This window comes from Sus scrofa, chromosome 13 (genome assembly GCF_054392235.1).
Source record: "Sus scrofa isolate SSC_HxYL_T2T_F1_AM1 chromosome 13, Sscrofa_HxYL_maternal_Yorkshire_Landrace_v2.0, whole genome shotgun sequence".
Taxonomy (NCBI): domain Eukaryota; kingdom Metazoa; phylum Chordata; class Mammalia; order Artiodactyla; family Suidae; genus Sus; species Sus scrofa.
Window position 1 is genome coordinate 37663024 of NC_139395.1, and position 13292 is coordinate 37676315.

General features: G+C 51.9%; 1 protein-coding gene across 23 annotated transcripts in view; it reads left to right on the forward strand.

The window, feature by feature from the left end:
- DLEC1 (DLEC1 cilia and flagella associated protein) overlaps positions 1-13292 on the forward strand; it is an 82102-nt gene that overhangs the window by 39890 nt on the left and 28920 nt on the right. For 13 of the 23 annotated variants that reach the window (XR_014822711.1, XM_084987723.1, XM_084987726.1 and 10 more), the window contains 12 exons: positions 1245-1332; positions 2164-2337; positions 3001-3137; positions 4570-4662; positions 7788-7878; positions 8448-8610; positions 9516-9708; positions 10492-10550; positions 11109-11277; positions 11708-11801; positions 12002-12132; positions 12219-12377. Coding sequence is in view for 22 of the 23 variants with exons in the window: in XM_084987723.1 (XP_084843849.1) it covers positions 1245-1332; positions 2164-2337; positions 3001-3137; positions 4570-4662; positions 7788-7878; positions 8448-8610; positions 9516-9708; positions 10492-10550; positions 11109-11277; positions 11708-11801; positions 12002-12132; positions 12219-12377 (1551 nt within the window). In the remaining variant the exon portion in view is untranslated. The remainder of the gene's footprint in view (positions 1-1244; positions 1333-2163; positions 2338-3000; positions 3138-4569; positions 4663-7787; positions 7879-8447; positions 8611-9515; positions 9709-10491; positions 10551-11108; positions 11278-11707; positions 11802-12001; positions 12133-12218; positions 12378-13292) is intronic. The other 10 variants (XM_084987739.1, XM_084987741.1, XM_084987745.1 and 7 more) reach the window with 4 other exon arrangements.

Below are 13292 nucleotides of genomic sequence, written 5' to 3' on the forward strand. Positions count from 1 at the left end.
TGAAGTATATATACACTTTGAATAAAATGTTGATAAATTTTAAATTAAAATTTCAGACAGTTTACATCAAAAGATAAAGTTATAAACTGGGAAATGTTTATAATATATACCTTATAAATGTGTATAAATATGTAACAGAATATGTTATAAAGAACTCCTACAACCCAGTAAGAAAAAGATGTACCATGGCAAAATGGCAAAAGCTATGAATAGACTCATTACACAAGAAGAAACCCCCAAAACAAGTAAACCATGAAAAGATCCTCTTAATCATTAATAACCAAGACATGAAAATTAAAACCACAGTATGGGTCTCTCCACACTTGGATCTGGTTCACAGGTGGATTGAAGCAGTATGCTGTGCTAGCCCCAAATGGACCTAAATATTGATTTAGGAATACCTACCCATGAGTAAAAGTATGAAGACATGCTTCAAATTCATGGAGCTGTTATCTGGTGGGGGGCTGGGGCAGGGCTTCATCTGTATTTTTAATGATTTATGTCTTAAGTTGGGTGATGAAAACATGGCTTTTATCATGATTCTTTCCCCCAGTGTAATATTTCACAAACTAGAAGCCAAAGGTGTGTGCATGTGAAGATTTCCTCTTCTGTGCCAGGCACCATGCCGAGTTCTGGTGGGGGTTAGGGGCCTCCCTAACAGGGGCCCTCCCCTCCTCTCCCAGTCCAAGGGAGGGGAAGAGAAGGCGGGGCTTATCAGTGGGTGGGCCGAGTGATGGAGAGAGGCGTAGTTACAACCTTGCATGCTGGGCCACGGGAGGAAGCGGCGCAAAGGGCTATGTGGGGAAGAGGCCAGTAGGTAAGATGCAAGGTGGGCAGAACTTTGGAGCCTTGAGCTCAAGCCTACCGCTCCTAGCAGTTAAGGAACCTCTTTGAACTTCAGTTTCTATAGCATAAAATATGGATAGTTCCCACCTTTTGTGGTTATTGGCAAGTTGAGGCGGTTCATAGGAAAAACTCAATAAATAGTAGCTGTTATTTTAAATGGATGGAGACTAGGTCAGATCTGTTCCCACCTTCATGTTTATCTTTTATGTTCTTTTTTTTCTAAAAATAAATGAAAGTGGATAGAACGGTGTAATGAAACCCCATGGACCCAGCCCCCAGCTCAGCGGTTACCGATGTGCAGTCAAGTTCATTTCATTTGCCCACTCCCCAATCCCTGTATTATTAACTGCACCCAGCCCTCAGTCTTGGTCCACACTCGTTGCTTTGCCTTTGACTAGATGGTGATCTCGCTGCAGAACACTACGTCCACCAGCCGCCACCTGCGAGTCCTCCCGCCGTCCACGCCCTACTTCTCTCTGGGATTGGGTGAGCTCCGGGTAGCAGCAGCCCAGATGGACCGGAAACTGCACATGGGCTTGCTCTGGGGTGACCCCATTCCCCGCCCCAACTCAGCCCTCAGGTGTCTCCTGAGGCTGTGTCCCAGCTCACACTTTCCTCTTGTTCTGCAGCGCCTCCTGCCCACCCTCCAGTGAAGGCTCCCAGTCCTAACAGCCCCTCCATCACCCCTCCAGGCTCAGTTCTGCTCTCTCCTTGCCCTGCACACTGTCACTGCCCCCAGTCAGTCCCCCTTGTTCTTCACTTTCCAGTCAGCCTTCCTGCTCCTGCAATGCATTGTTCTTAGATCATGTCCCCCCAACTCACAAGTCTCAAATGTTGGGGGTTCCTGTGGCCCAGCAGAAACAAACCCTACTGGTATCCATAAGTATGTGGTTTCCATCCCTGGCCCTACTCAGAGGGTTGAGGATCCAGTCTTGCTGTGAGCTGTGTCACAGATATGGTTTGGATCTGGCATGGCTGTGGTGTAGGCCAGCAGCTGTAGCTCACATTCAACCCCTAGCCTGGGAACTTCCATATGCTGCAAGTGCAGCCCTAAAAAGACCAAAAAAAAAAAAAATCAAATGCCTCTCTGCTGCCCACAAATAAATTCTAAATAAAAGGGCCAGGTGTGGCCCCACCTGACCATTCCAGATAGACCCTCTCACTCCAGGCCCTGGTGTTTTACCTGGAGTCCCTGCCCCCACAGCCTGCTCCCCTGGCAAGCACCAGCGGCATGGCCTTGACCCACAGGACATCAACCCAGCCCAGGCCCCAGTGGCTGGCTCCCAAAATCTCATCTGTTGCTTTTATCACCCACAGGAATGTTCCCAGGAGAAGGTGGAATGGTGGCTCCAGGGATGACCTGCCAGTACATCGTCCAGTTTTTTCCCGACTGCCTTGGGGACTTTGATGACTTTATTTTAGTGGAGACCCAGTCAGCGCACACACTTCTGATCCCCCTGCAGGCTCGGAGGCCACCCCCAGTGCTGACGTGTGAGCGTGCGCTGCTGCCCCGGGGTTCATTTAGGCCTGCGAGCCCCTCTGAGGAGCACTCACCTTCAGGGCCTCTTCATGGCAGCACGTGGCCTGGTCTCTTTGGGCAGGGGCTTCCAGGTCCTGAGGGGGGGCCCTGCCAGCAGCTTCCGCACAGCCCTCCACAGTGTCAGGCCTTGATTGTCCTGCTCCTGTGTGGAGGCTGAGTCTGAATGACACTCATCAGGGGAGGAGGCCAGCTGCCCAGCTAATCCCAGCATAGGCATCGCTGGCTCAAGGCCACCCTGAGTGGGTCTGTGCCACAATGAGGCAAGCAGCCGTGCCTGAAGCCCTCAGTGAGTGTCACCTGTTTTAGCTGTGGAGCGGCTGGCTTTGCTAGGCTCCCTCGTTTACAAGCCTCTTCAGCTGGGCCCAGGCTTCAAGTTGGGATTCTGACCACAACCCCTGGGGCGATGACTGAGGCCTGCATCCACATGGGCCTTGACTCCTGCTCTCTAGCCAGAAGTTCACAGAGTCCTGAGACTGGGCTGCTCTATGGGCGTAGACATCAGGGCATGTCCCCATCCATCCCCTCCACAGCTGCTCTGAGCTCGGGCAGGGCCTCAGGAGAATGACCCTAAGGCCTATGCTCTTTCTCTTGCCCCTCTTTTCCCATGGCTGCAGTGTCACCAGTGTTGGACTGCGGTTACTGCCTCATTGGGGGAATGAAGATAGCCAGATTCATCTGCAAGAACGTGGGCTTCAGCGTGGGCAAGTTCTGCATCATGCCTAAAAAGAGCTGGCCGCCGTCGAGTTTCAGGGTGTGTGCTCACAGTTTGCCACCTGGAAAGAGAACAGATCCCCCGAAGGAAATCACCCCTCTGAGGGACCGGCTTGATGGCACGTGGGACTAGAAACAGCCAGAACAGAATTTTCTTTTCTCTCTTTTTTTAACTGAATGAATTTTACTATATTTATAGTTATCCACAGAATTTTCTAACCTCTGTCTCCAGCTGCAACGGTCCAATGAGCATCAGCAAGTACAGAGTCCAGGGCTGTAGTCCTTGTTATGTCCCTGGTACCCTGGGGAGGGCGCATCACCTCTCTTAGCCTCTTAACCTGAGCCTGGCCCAGATGTTACTGCATTCATTACATTCAGTCAGTTGGTCCATCAGTCACATAGTCACCGTAATAAGTGTGAATATAGCAGAGGTCACACATTGGCAGCTTGTTGGCTGAACTCTGTGCATATTTGTTTGGCACAGGGCTTCAAAGCATTTTTTGAGCCAACATTCAAAAATAGATTTCACGGAGTTTCCTGATGGCCTAGAAGTTAGGGCATTAGCATTGTCGTTGCTGTGGCGTGAGTTTGATCCCTGGCTGGAAAACTTCCACATGCTGCAGGCACAGCCAAAAAAAGAAAAAAAAAATTTTTACCTAAAAATCTTGATATCAAGTCTTGGAAAAATTGGGAGGTGTGCGGCCCTGGGCCCGGCTGCACCGTGGCCCCGTTGGCTGGAGTTGAGAAGCACATGCACACCCCCTCCTGTTTTCCCGTCCCTCCACTCCCTGTGGCAGCCATGCCAATGTCACGCTCACGCTGTTACCATTCTCATCGCGGAGAGATTTTGCTGCACCTGCATCGCCAAAAACAAGCAATAACCCTAGAGGATCACATGTTCGCAGACGCACCTTTCACTCATTTTGTTTACCTGCAGGGTCCTGGGGGGCATGGGTTTTTGTCCCTAGCATGCCGAGTGGCTTCCTGTATAAGTACTGGGGCTGTAGCCCTGCTGACAGGATGGCAGCTTCCCTCGGCTCAGGAGCTCACGGCCAGGGGTGGGCCAGGGTGGAGGCAGACAGAAGCTGGCACTGAGCACACGAGCACACGGGGTACTACAGTAGGGAAAGGACTGCACTTTGGGAGCCCACCTCCAGGGGGAGGCCTTTCCCACCTCCTGCTTTGCACCTAAAATACTCATCAGTGGTCCTCCTCGTACCTCCTACCAGCAGACAGGTCTTTACAGATGCTCCGTGGTATGCTCATCTTTAACCCTCGGAACCCCATCTGGTGCCTGGTGCCAGCTAAGTGCTTGCTGAATGGAAGGGCCTCCGTTTCTTCAAAATGGGACTGGCTAATCCATAAGACCCTTCAAATCACAAAATGCATGTTTAGGGAAGGAAGTTTGTCAGCCGAACACCGGCTTTTATAGTTTCTTCTTGACTGTTGAGTCATCTTCTGTTTTCTTTAAGTCTGTTGCAACCGTTGGCTTCGTTGAGCAACCTCCCTTTGGAATCCTGCCGTCAGTGTTTGAGCTGGCCCCAGGGCAGGCCGTGTTCATGGAGGTAAGTGACGAGGCCCTGGCGTGCATTTCTGCCTCCTCATGGTTGGTCGTGGCTGTCTACTCAGCTGCTTGCGTGATTTCATTTGCCTCTGTTTTCGTGACCCAAATATCCACTCCCAGGTCCCAGCCTTAGTGGTTTTGCATTCTGTGGGGTGATGTCATTTGACTGTCCTGTGACCTCTGTCACAGAGCAAGTACAGAAAGCCCTAGCATTGCCATCACGATCCCTGAGCGCTGCTTGTCCACCTGTGAGCCTGGATGTCACCTCCTCTGACATCTAAGCTGCCTCCAGGGTCTTCCCTTGGTTCTTCAGTCTGTCTTGGACCACCATCACCATCCCCCTCCCAAATCTGGTACCTTTCTTCTCCTTCCTGTTTCATCTTCAATTGTACGGTCAACAAGGCCCGACTTCCTTAGGCCTCATTCTGAACCTCTACAGAGGCTCCCAGAGTCTGACCTCTGGGCTGCAGGTCTCTCCTGTCTTAACTGACCCCTTTCTGTGGTCCCTTCAGCCTGGCACACCTGCTCACTGGTCCCCGGTAGAGCCTGTGAGAACTGGTGATGTCTTCCTGGCGCTCTGCTCCAGGAGTCTGACTCTGGGCCGCCCGTGGCTGGGTGTGGGGCTGCCTGAACACGGTGATCTTCCTCACTAGCCGGTTGAAGGAGGCATCTGCATTCAAGAGTAAAAGCTGTCTGGTTCCTGGGGAGGGGGCCTACACTATGTCATCAGGTGAGAGCCAAGAGCCGTAGGTATCAAACTCACCTGTGCCTTTTGCCATGCTCCGAGAAACTTGCAAGCACACTGATATCTGGACCCCAGCCCTGAGGTTTTGAATTAATTGGTCTGAGGTATGGCCTGGGCAAAGGATTTTTTTTTCTTTCTTTCTTTTTGACTGTGCCCGCGGGATGCAGAAGTTCCCAGGCCAGGGATCGAATCCATGCCACGGCTGTGATTCAAGCCACATCAGTGACAACATCAGATCCTTAACCTGCTGTTCCGCTAGGGTACTCCTGGGCATAGGATCTTTAAAGCTCCCCAGGTGATTCTGAGGGGAGCACAATTTGCGGACCACTGCCATAACCTGCTTTGCCAAGGTGAAAAGTCCTTTATTAGCTGCTTTCAGTTTCAAGGGTCTGATGGGGTCTTGTTCTGGAACCCTGGAGTGATGCTGTCTTGTTTATGTCTGTGATGATCTGATCCTGATAAGAATTTGGCTCTTGGGGTCAGGACGAGACCAATGCAGAGGCAGAGTAAGCTTTATTCCCCTTATCTGCTGTTTAAATGTGTGTGGGGGAGGGGTCTTCTTGATGTAGCCCAGGCCTTGTCAGAGCCTTATCATGGCTTTAAGGAAGTGGGACTGGTCACCCCTGTCCAAGCCATGATGTTCCTCATTCCATCATCCTGTGATCTCCAAGGACAGAAAGAGGGTGGCAGCAGGAGTCTCTGGGGAGCATTAAGGGGAGTCAGAAAAGGTTTTCCCCCTTTGCCTTTCTATGTAAGTTTTGTTTACTGATTGGGATTTTGTTTGTTTTAAAATTTACTCATATTGCCAAATAAGAAATAAATTCACAGGGAGTTCCCTGGTGGCCTAGTGATTAAGGATCTGGCATTGTCACTGCTGTGGCCTGGGTTCAATCCCTGGCCTGGGAACTTCTGTGTGCCTCAAGGCACAGCCAAGAAGAAAAAGAAAAAGAAATTTGTATCATTAAAAATCCAAAAGATGCAAATAGATCCACAGAAAAATACTCCCTTTCATCCCAGTTCCTCAGCCACCCAGAAGCCACAACCTTACCAGGTTTGTGTGCCCTTCCTGAGATATGTGCTTTTCCTTTCCTTTGGTTCCGTTTTCCTTGCACACAAATTGTTGCCCACTTGGTACTCTGTTTTGCAACCACGTATTTTCTACTTAGCACTATATTTTAGCAGTCACTTCATATTTTTTATAGCTGCATAGTATTCCACTGTGTATGAACCATAGTTTAGGTCAGTTGTCCCCTGTTGATGGACAGGAAGATTTCTTCTAATCTCTGGCCATTTTGGCAAATAGCTTATACATATATCACGCTGTCCCACCCATAGGGTAGAGTCCTTGATGTGGATTTGCTGACTCAGGGGTCTTTGCCCTCATGTTGCCAAAATCCCCGTGGTGTGGCTTGTATCAATTTATCCTTCCAGCAAAAATATGTGAGAGTGCCTATTTTCTCATACAGTGTGCTATCAAACTTAAAAAAAAAAACTGTTTTTATCATGGACATTTTAAAACATATACAAAGAATGAAACTACAGATTATCATACTAAGGGAAGTAAGCCAGACAGAGAAAAACAAATATTATATGATATAATTTAAATGTGGAATCCAAAAAAAAAAAATAATACAAATGAACTTATTTATAAAACAGAAAGATTCACAGATATAAAAAAGAAACTTTTGGTTACCAGAGGGAGAGGAGGTAAAGGGATAAATTAAGAGCTTGGGATTAAAAGATACACACTACTAAATGTAAAATAGATAATCAACAAGAACATACTGTATAGCATAGGGAACTCAGTATTTTTTGATAACCTATAAGGGAAAAGAATCTGAAAAAGAATATACATACTTATATTTATATGTATGTATAACTAAATCACTGTGCTGTACACCTGAAACTAATAGGAGATTGTAAATCAACTACAATTTAAAAAAAAAAAACAACTTTAAACATATACAAAAATAGACTAGTTTAAGGATCACCCATGTACTCATTATCCAGCTTCAACATTAGCAATTCTTTGCCAACTTTATCACCTCTATACCCCTCCATATCCTCCCGCCAAACCCCAGGCTACCTCTGTAGATTATTTTGAAGACAATGAAGATACCCTGTCATTGCGTATATGATAGCTAACTTTCTGCTCTTTGCCAGTCGGAGGCGTGGAACACTGATCTTCTGGGTGGTTTTCATGTCCATTTCTTTTGTCACGAACAAGGTTAAGCAAGGTGTAGCCATCCCTAGCCTCAAGGAGGTGACTGGGAGGGGAGCAGGAAGTGGAGGGCAGAGTGAGAGGTAGCAGCTGACAAGAGACTGGGCGGTGGGTGAAAGCTCTTCAAGGGAAGACAATAGGACAGCCCTTCTCTCCCCAGATCCTGTTCCTCCCCACCAGCCTGGGAAAGGCAGAGCAGACCTTCATCATCGTGTGTGACAACTGCCAGATAAAGGAGCTGGTGACCACAGGTGGGCTGGGGTGCACCCCCATGGGCGGCACAGGTGGCTGGCCTGTGTCAGGGACTGTACTGCTGGGCCACTGCAGCCTCCAGGCACTGGGATCTGGTTTGGGGCCTCTCACCAGTCAGACCTCAGACCCAAGCCACCGTGATCTGAGGGCTGTCCCAAGGGGCCTTTTAGTGCGAGAGAAATGGAAACCTGGGATGAAGTCTTTCATCACTTTGAAACTCACTGTGACCCCCTTTGGGAACCTGCCAGTGACTCACACAGGAATGGGGGGACGTCTGCTGAATTTAAGATGCCCTTGTTTTTCCCTCCATCTGTCTACCATCCATCCGGTTTGACTCAGCGGGCATTGATTTAGTGCCCACGATGTGCTCCATTACCCTTTTGGCCTGTGCCCACATGGGTCCATGGACCTGTGTGCTGCTGGCTCCCTGTCCCCTCCCATGTGCCCTTCCTGGGGGGTAACGTTCAAAGCTAGTTGCATGTGGAGGGTGGCCTGGGTCCTGTGACAGCCTTGGGCCAGAGGGTTCTGATTTCGGCCCTAGTGAAGCCTCACTCCCCTATTTTGTCAGGAATCGGGCAGCTGGTGGCTCTGGATCTGATCTATATTTCTGGTGAAAAAAGTCAGCCGGAGCCTGGAGAGCTCACAGACCTAACAGCCCAGCACTTCATACGCTTTGAGCCTGAAAACCTTCAGGCCACAGCCAGCAAACTGCTGATTATTAGAAATGCCACGTGAGTGACCCCTGGGCAGGACCCCCGCACACACCAGCCCCCTTCCTCACTTGGCCTGGGGTCCCAGTGAGGCAGGAGGTTCCTTCCCGAGGCCAAGGAGGAATCTGGGCACAGGATGGAAGGATCCAGGTTTGCACTGTCTGTTTTTATAGCCACTAGCCGCATGTGGCTATTTAAAGGGAAGTCACCTAAAATAAAAACTTACTTCCTCAGTGACACAAGCCACATTTTAAGTACTCAGTAGCCATCTGTGTAGCTAGTGGCTCTCGTCTCAGAGCAGATATATGAGATTTCCAGCACTGCAGGGAATTATTTAGATAGTGTTTGTTCTGGATCTTCTGGACCGTCCTTATCCAGGAACAGTTTTCCAGAAGGTCCCACCCAGCCTATGAGGGGAAGACACCCTCATTCCCAGGTCAGACATGACAGTCTGTGGGTTCAGTTCTCACTGCTGTTTATTCCCCGGCCATCCTCTGAGTGCCAGCTTTATACCAGGACACACCTCAGGAAGCGTCCTGGCCAGGCTGCCCACGTGACCTAGGCCTGGAGTAGGAGACAAGGTAGAAAAATGTCCTGAGGTCTGGGAAGCGGGGGTGCCTGACTGCTCGAGCATGACTGCTTGTGTTGACCATGTCCCCCTGGTCATCGCGACTCCAGCCTTCAGCCACAGGGCATGGGTAGGGGGCTGTATCAGGAGGTCTCCAACTCAGACTCCCTGAGCCCTGTGTGCTTCCTCACCCGCCATGGGAAGGGCCTGAAGGCTGCCCTGGCCACTTCCTGCTCCTGGTCCTTTACTGCTCACCCCGGGAGCAGGGCCAGGCCAGGCAGGGAAGGAAGGACCTGGGCCTGGCAGACTTGGGACATGGCCTTGGGTCCACTGCTGACTGTCTAGGTCGCCCCCACAGGCACGTGGAGCTGGCCTTCCACTGGCAGATTAGGAAGCCCAACCTGCGGCCCCAGATGGCCAGGGGGAGCTACACCATGGACAGCATCACGTACCACCCCGACAAGGAGACAGCCTTCTCCATCACGCCCCAGACGGGCGTTCTCAACCCCCACGCGGACCACGAGTTCATGCTGAGCTTCTCTCCTCATGAGGTTAAAATGGGCCCCTCTTGGTGGCCCGACGTGTTGTTATCCTCTGTCCCTGTTCTGTGGTGACATGGAAGCCACAGCCGACCCTGCCAAGGCCGGCACTTAGCTAAGAGTGGGGCTGGAGGATGGACGTGTTTGGTGCACAAGATGAAGCAGGTCATCTTGCCTGGTCTTGATTCCACACATACTGGGTCTACAGCAGGAGCCTGGGCTCGTTTCCTCGGCTCTGGTGTCGTCTGTGTTTCTCCTACTTTATAGGTGTTGCCATTTGTGTCAGCCCCCACCCAGCAGGCCCCAAGGAGGGTGAGGTGCAGGTTTCCCACGGCAAGGTTCCCTCTGCCCCCCTTTCCAACATGAAGCCCTGGCTGTGACAGTGGAGAGGGGAGTCGGGGGGGGGCTGGGTTGCCCAGGGGCCCTTGTTAACAGAGCAGGTCTGCCTCTCCACCTGGCATCCTGCCACCTCACAGTCTGTCCCTGGAGGGTATGGTGCTTCAGACAGGTTGGGGGCATTGCCAAGAGCTTTTCCTTCCTCTCCCCTTCCCCACGCCCAGCTGAGGTGGGCAGGCCAGTCTTGAAACTATGGTGGCCCCCATCCCCGAATCCTGGCTCACGTCCTGGAAGCCACCCCTGTTTCCCTGGGGTACAGGGAGGTAGCAGGGAAGCGGCACTGTGTCTTGTGGAAGGCCCTTCTGGTGGCCTGGCCCTGGGGGAGGAGGAATTCCTGCCCTGGCTCCAGCCCGCTCTGGGGCAGGCCTTGGTCTTCAGGGTGCTGTGTTTGTCTGGCAGCCGAGGGATTTTCACAGTGTGCTGCAGATGGTGCTGGAGGAAATCCTGGAGCCCACGAGGTGAGCAGGAACTGGGCCCTGGCTGAGGGGTGGGCAGCGGGCCCCCTCGTCCATTGGGGATGCTGGGGGAGGTGCTGGGCGAAGTGGATGAGCCGCCTGACCCCCCTCAGGCTTTGGTGTGTAGGAGCCCTTGCCTTGTCCTGGCACCTAGTCCTGGAGCAGGCTCCGCATGCAGGACCAGAGCTCACTGGATGCACCTCCCTGGAACCCGGGAGCTGTGCCCAGGCTCACAGTTACAGCTCGGCAGCTAGGCTGGTGGCCCTTGGGAGCTAGTGATTAGAAAGGAGAGGTTGCGGCAGCACCTGTACCAGCTCTTCCCTGAGCAAATTGGCTGGGGGGCAAGTGGTATAGAGATTCCAGGCTGGCATTGCTGCAGTGTGGTCCCTGGAGGCTCAGGGGCTGCCCCTGTCCCAGGCTACACGCATCCATCTCTTTCAAGGCATTGCTGAGACCTCTGATTGAAGAGGGCTTGGGAGCTATGGGCTGGGGGGTGCTTTCTTTTCACAAGACCAGAGATAGGGTTCATGTTGGCGTGGCTTACGGTGAGCTTGTGTTCAGTTTGGATTTGGGAAACACGAAGCACCCTTCATACTCCATGGATGACGTGATCGTCCTAGAAATCGAGGTGAAAGGCTCGGTGGAACCCTTTCACGTTTACCTAGAACCGTATGCCCTCATCATCCCCGGGGAGAACTACATTGGCATAAACGTGAAGAAGGATTTTAAGGTATGTCACTGTCTCTCCCCAGCCCAGGCTAGCCAGGATTGTACTGAACTTGGTGGCACACATTGGGAGGAAGTGGCTGGAGGGGCCAGTGGTGGTGGCGGCCACTGCAAAGAGAATGAGGCTGTTTCCAGAGCCCCAGAACCCACATGCTTTGCAGATGCTGGGCTGGGCACGTCTGTCATTTATCAGCCTTCCAGCATTCTCCAGACGACAGGGCAGTGGAACCTATCCCTGTGCTCATGGGTCTTTGGCCAGACATGGAATCCACAAACCCTGCCGTGTGTGTTGGTGCTGTTGGGTGGCCAAGATTTAGCCAGAAGGGTGTTGAAAAGACCTTTTGCGAGCCCACAAGCCCACCATCCTTCAGCAAGTACAGATCTAATGTGCAAGGGCAGAACCTGGGGAGCCCAGGTCGGGGTATGTCTTTCAGATGTGGAACAAAAGCAAGTCAGCCATCAGATACGCATGGGGAAAGATCAGCGACGGCCACATCATTGAAGTGGAGCCCTGCATGGGGACCATTGGTACTTCGGGGACTATGGGCAGAGCTGGCTGGGGAAGGAGGCCTCTCAGTGAAAGACCCCGTGGGCCGGGGATCAGCTCCAGCTGCAGCCTGGCCCCTGTGGTGGTTGAGGCGTCAGCAAAGCCAGGCATGTGGGCCCAGCCCTCAGGGGAACCAGTCCTGCTTCCTTTATCCACCGCCTACCTGCCCCCTCTCTCTCAGAGCCCAATGAGGTCGAGGATTTTGAGTTGAACTTTACTGGAGGTGTCCCCGGCCCAACAAGCCAGAACCTGATGTGTGCAATCCAAGGCTCACCCTCACCGGTGGTGTTACACATCGAGGCAGGCTTTAAGGTGCCTTTGGTGGGTCTGGGCCGCTGGCTGGCTCCTGGAGGTGGCCGGGATAGGGCCAGTGACAGGCCCCTCTGGGTGTGTCTCAGGGACCTGCCCTCGTCATCGACATCTCAGCCCTTCAGTTTGGGTTGCTGCGCCTGGGGCAGAAAGCCACAAACTCCATCGAGATCCAGAATGTCAGCCAGCTCCCAGCCACATGGTACATGAAGGAGAGCCGGCTCTGCCTGGAGGAAAGGCACGAGGCTGTAAGTGGAGACTGCTGGCTCCTGTGGTACCACCCTTCCCCTCAAGAGGTGATGAACGCTCGTGGTATTTGAGCTGTGACACAGCCTGGAAGCCAGGAGAGGAAAGCATACTTGGTGACTTGTCCCTGGCAGTGTCCCCCATTCCGCATCACTAGGCAGTTGGGGTTCTTCCTACAGCTGAGCCTAACTCCAAACTGGATTTTCCTGTTCCTTCCTCTACCATCTGATGCAAAAATAGAACATGACTTTTTCCCTCTGTCAGAGCAGCCTGAGTCAGGAAGAAAATAGGCAGCTGAGTTGGGAGGGAAGCTTCCAAGTCCTCTGGGGAGGGGCAGGCTCACTCTAGAGGTTGGTTCCCAGCCACCGGGGAGTGTGCTTGCAGTTTGAGTACCTGCCACCAGGTGGTGTTCAGGCTTGGGCTTGCAGCCTGAACCAAAAGGCTCCAAAAGGAAGATCATTTCCATTCAAATAGCACTTTTCTTTTTACTATGAAAATAGAAACTATTAGACAAGGCTAAGTGTTATCGTGATCACATTTAAATTATGGCATTGTGTTTAACTACGATGATATTGTATCTGGAGCAAGACCAAGACACCCAAAGCATCCTTTTTCCCCACCCACCAGCAGGGGAAATACTGTCAATCCCTGGCTCATGACACCCACCCTTAGTTCTTGGTGGCTGTAGATCCCTGGGAGCTGCTTTAGGTGCTGGCTGCATATGTGAGACTCTTGCCAGGTGTTTGGTGAAAGCACCCTACCTCTGACTGCTTCCTACCAAGGTCCCCCTTCCTGCTGCCCCTCCCCCTCCTGGTCAGAAGGCCACACACTTTAACTTCCACATGCAGGACCTGAGGAAAGACAGTCACAGCCACACGTAAGTCCCATCTGCAAATGTACCCTCCCTTCTTCAGGAC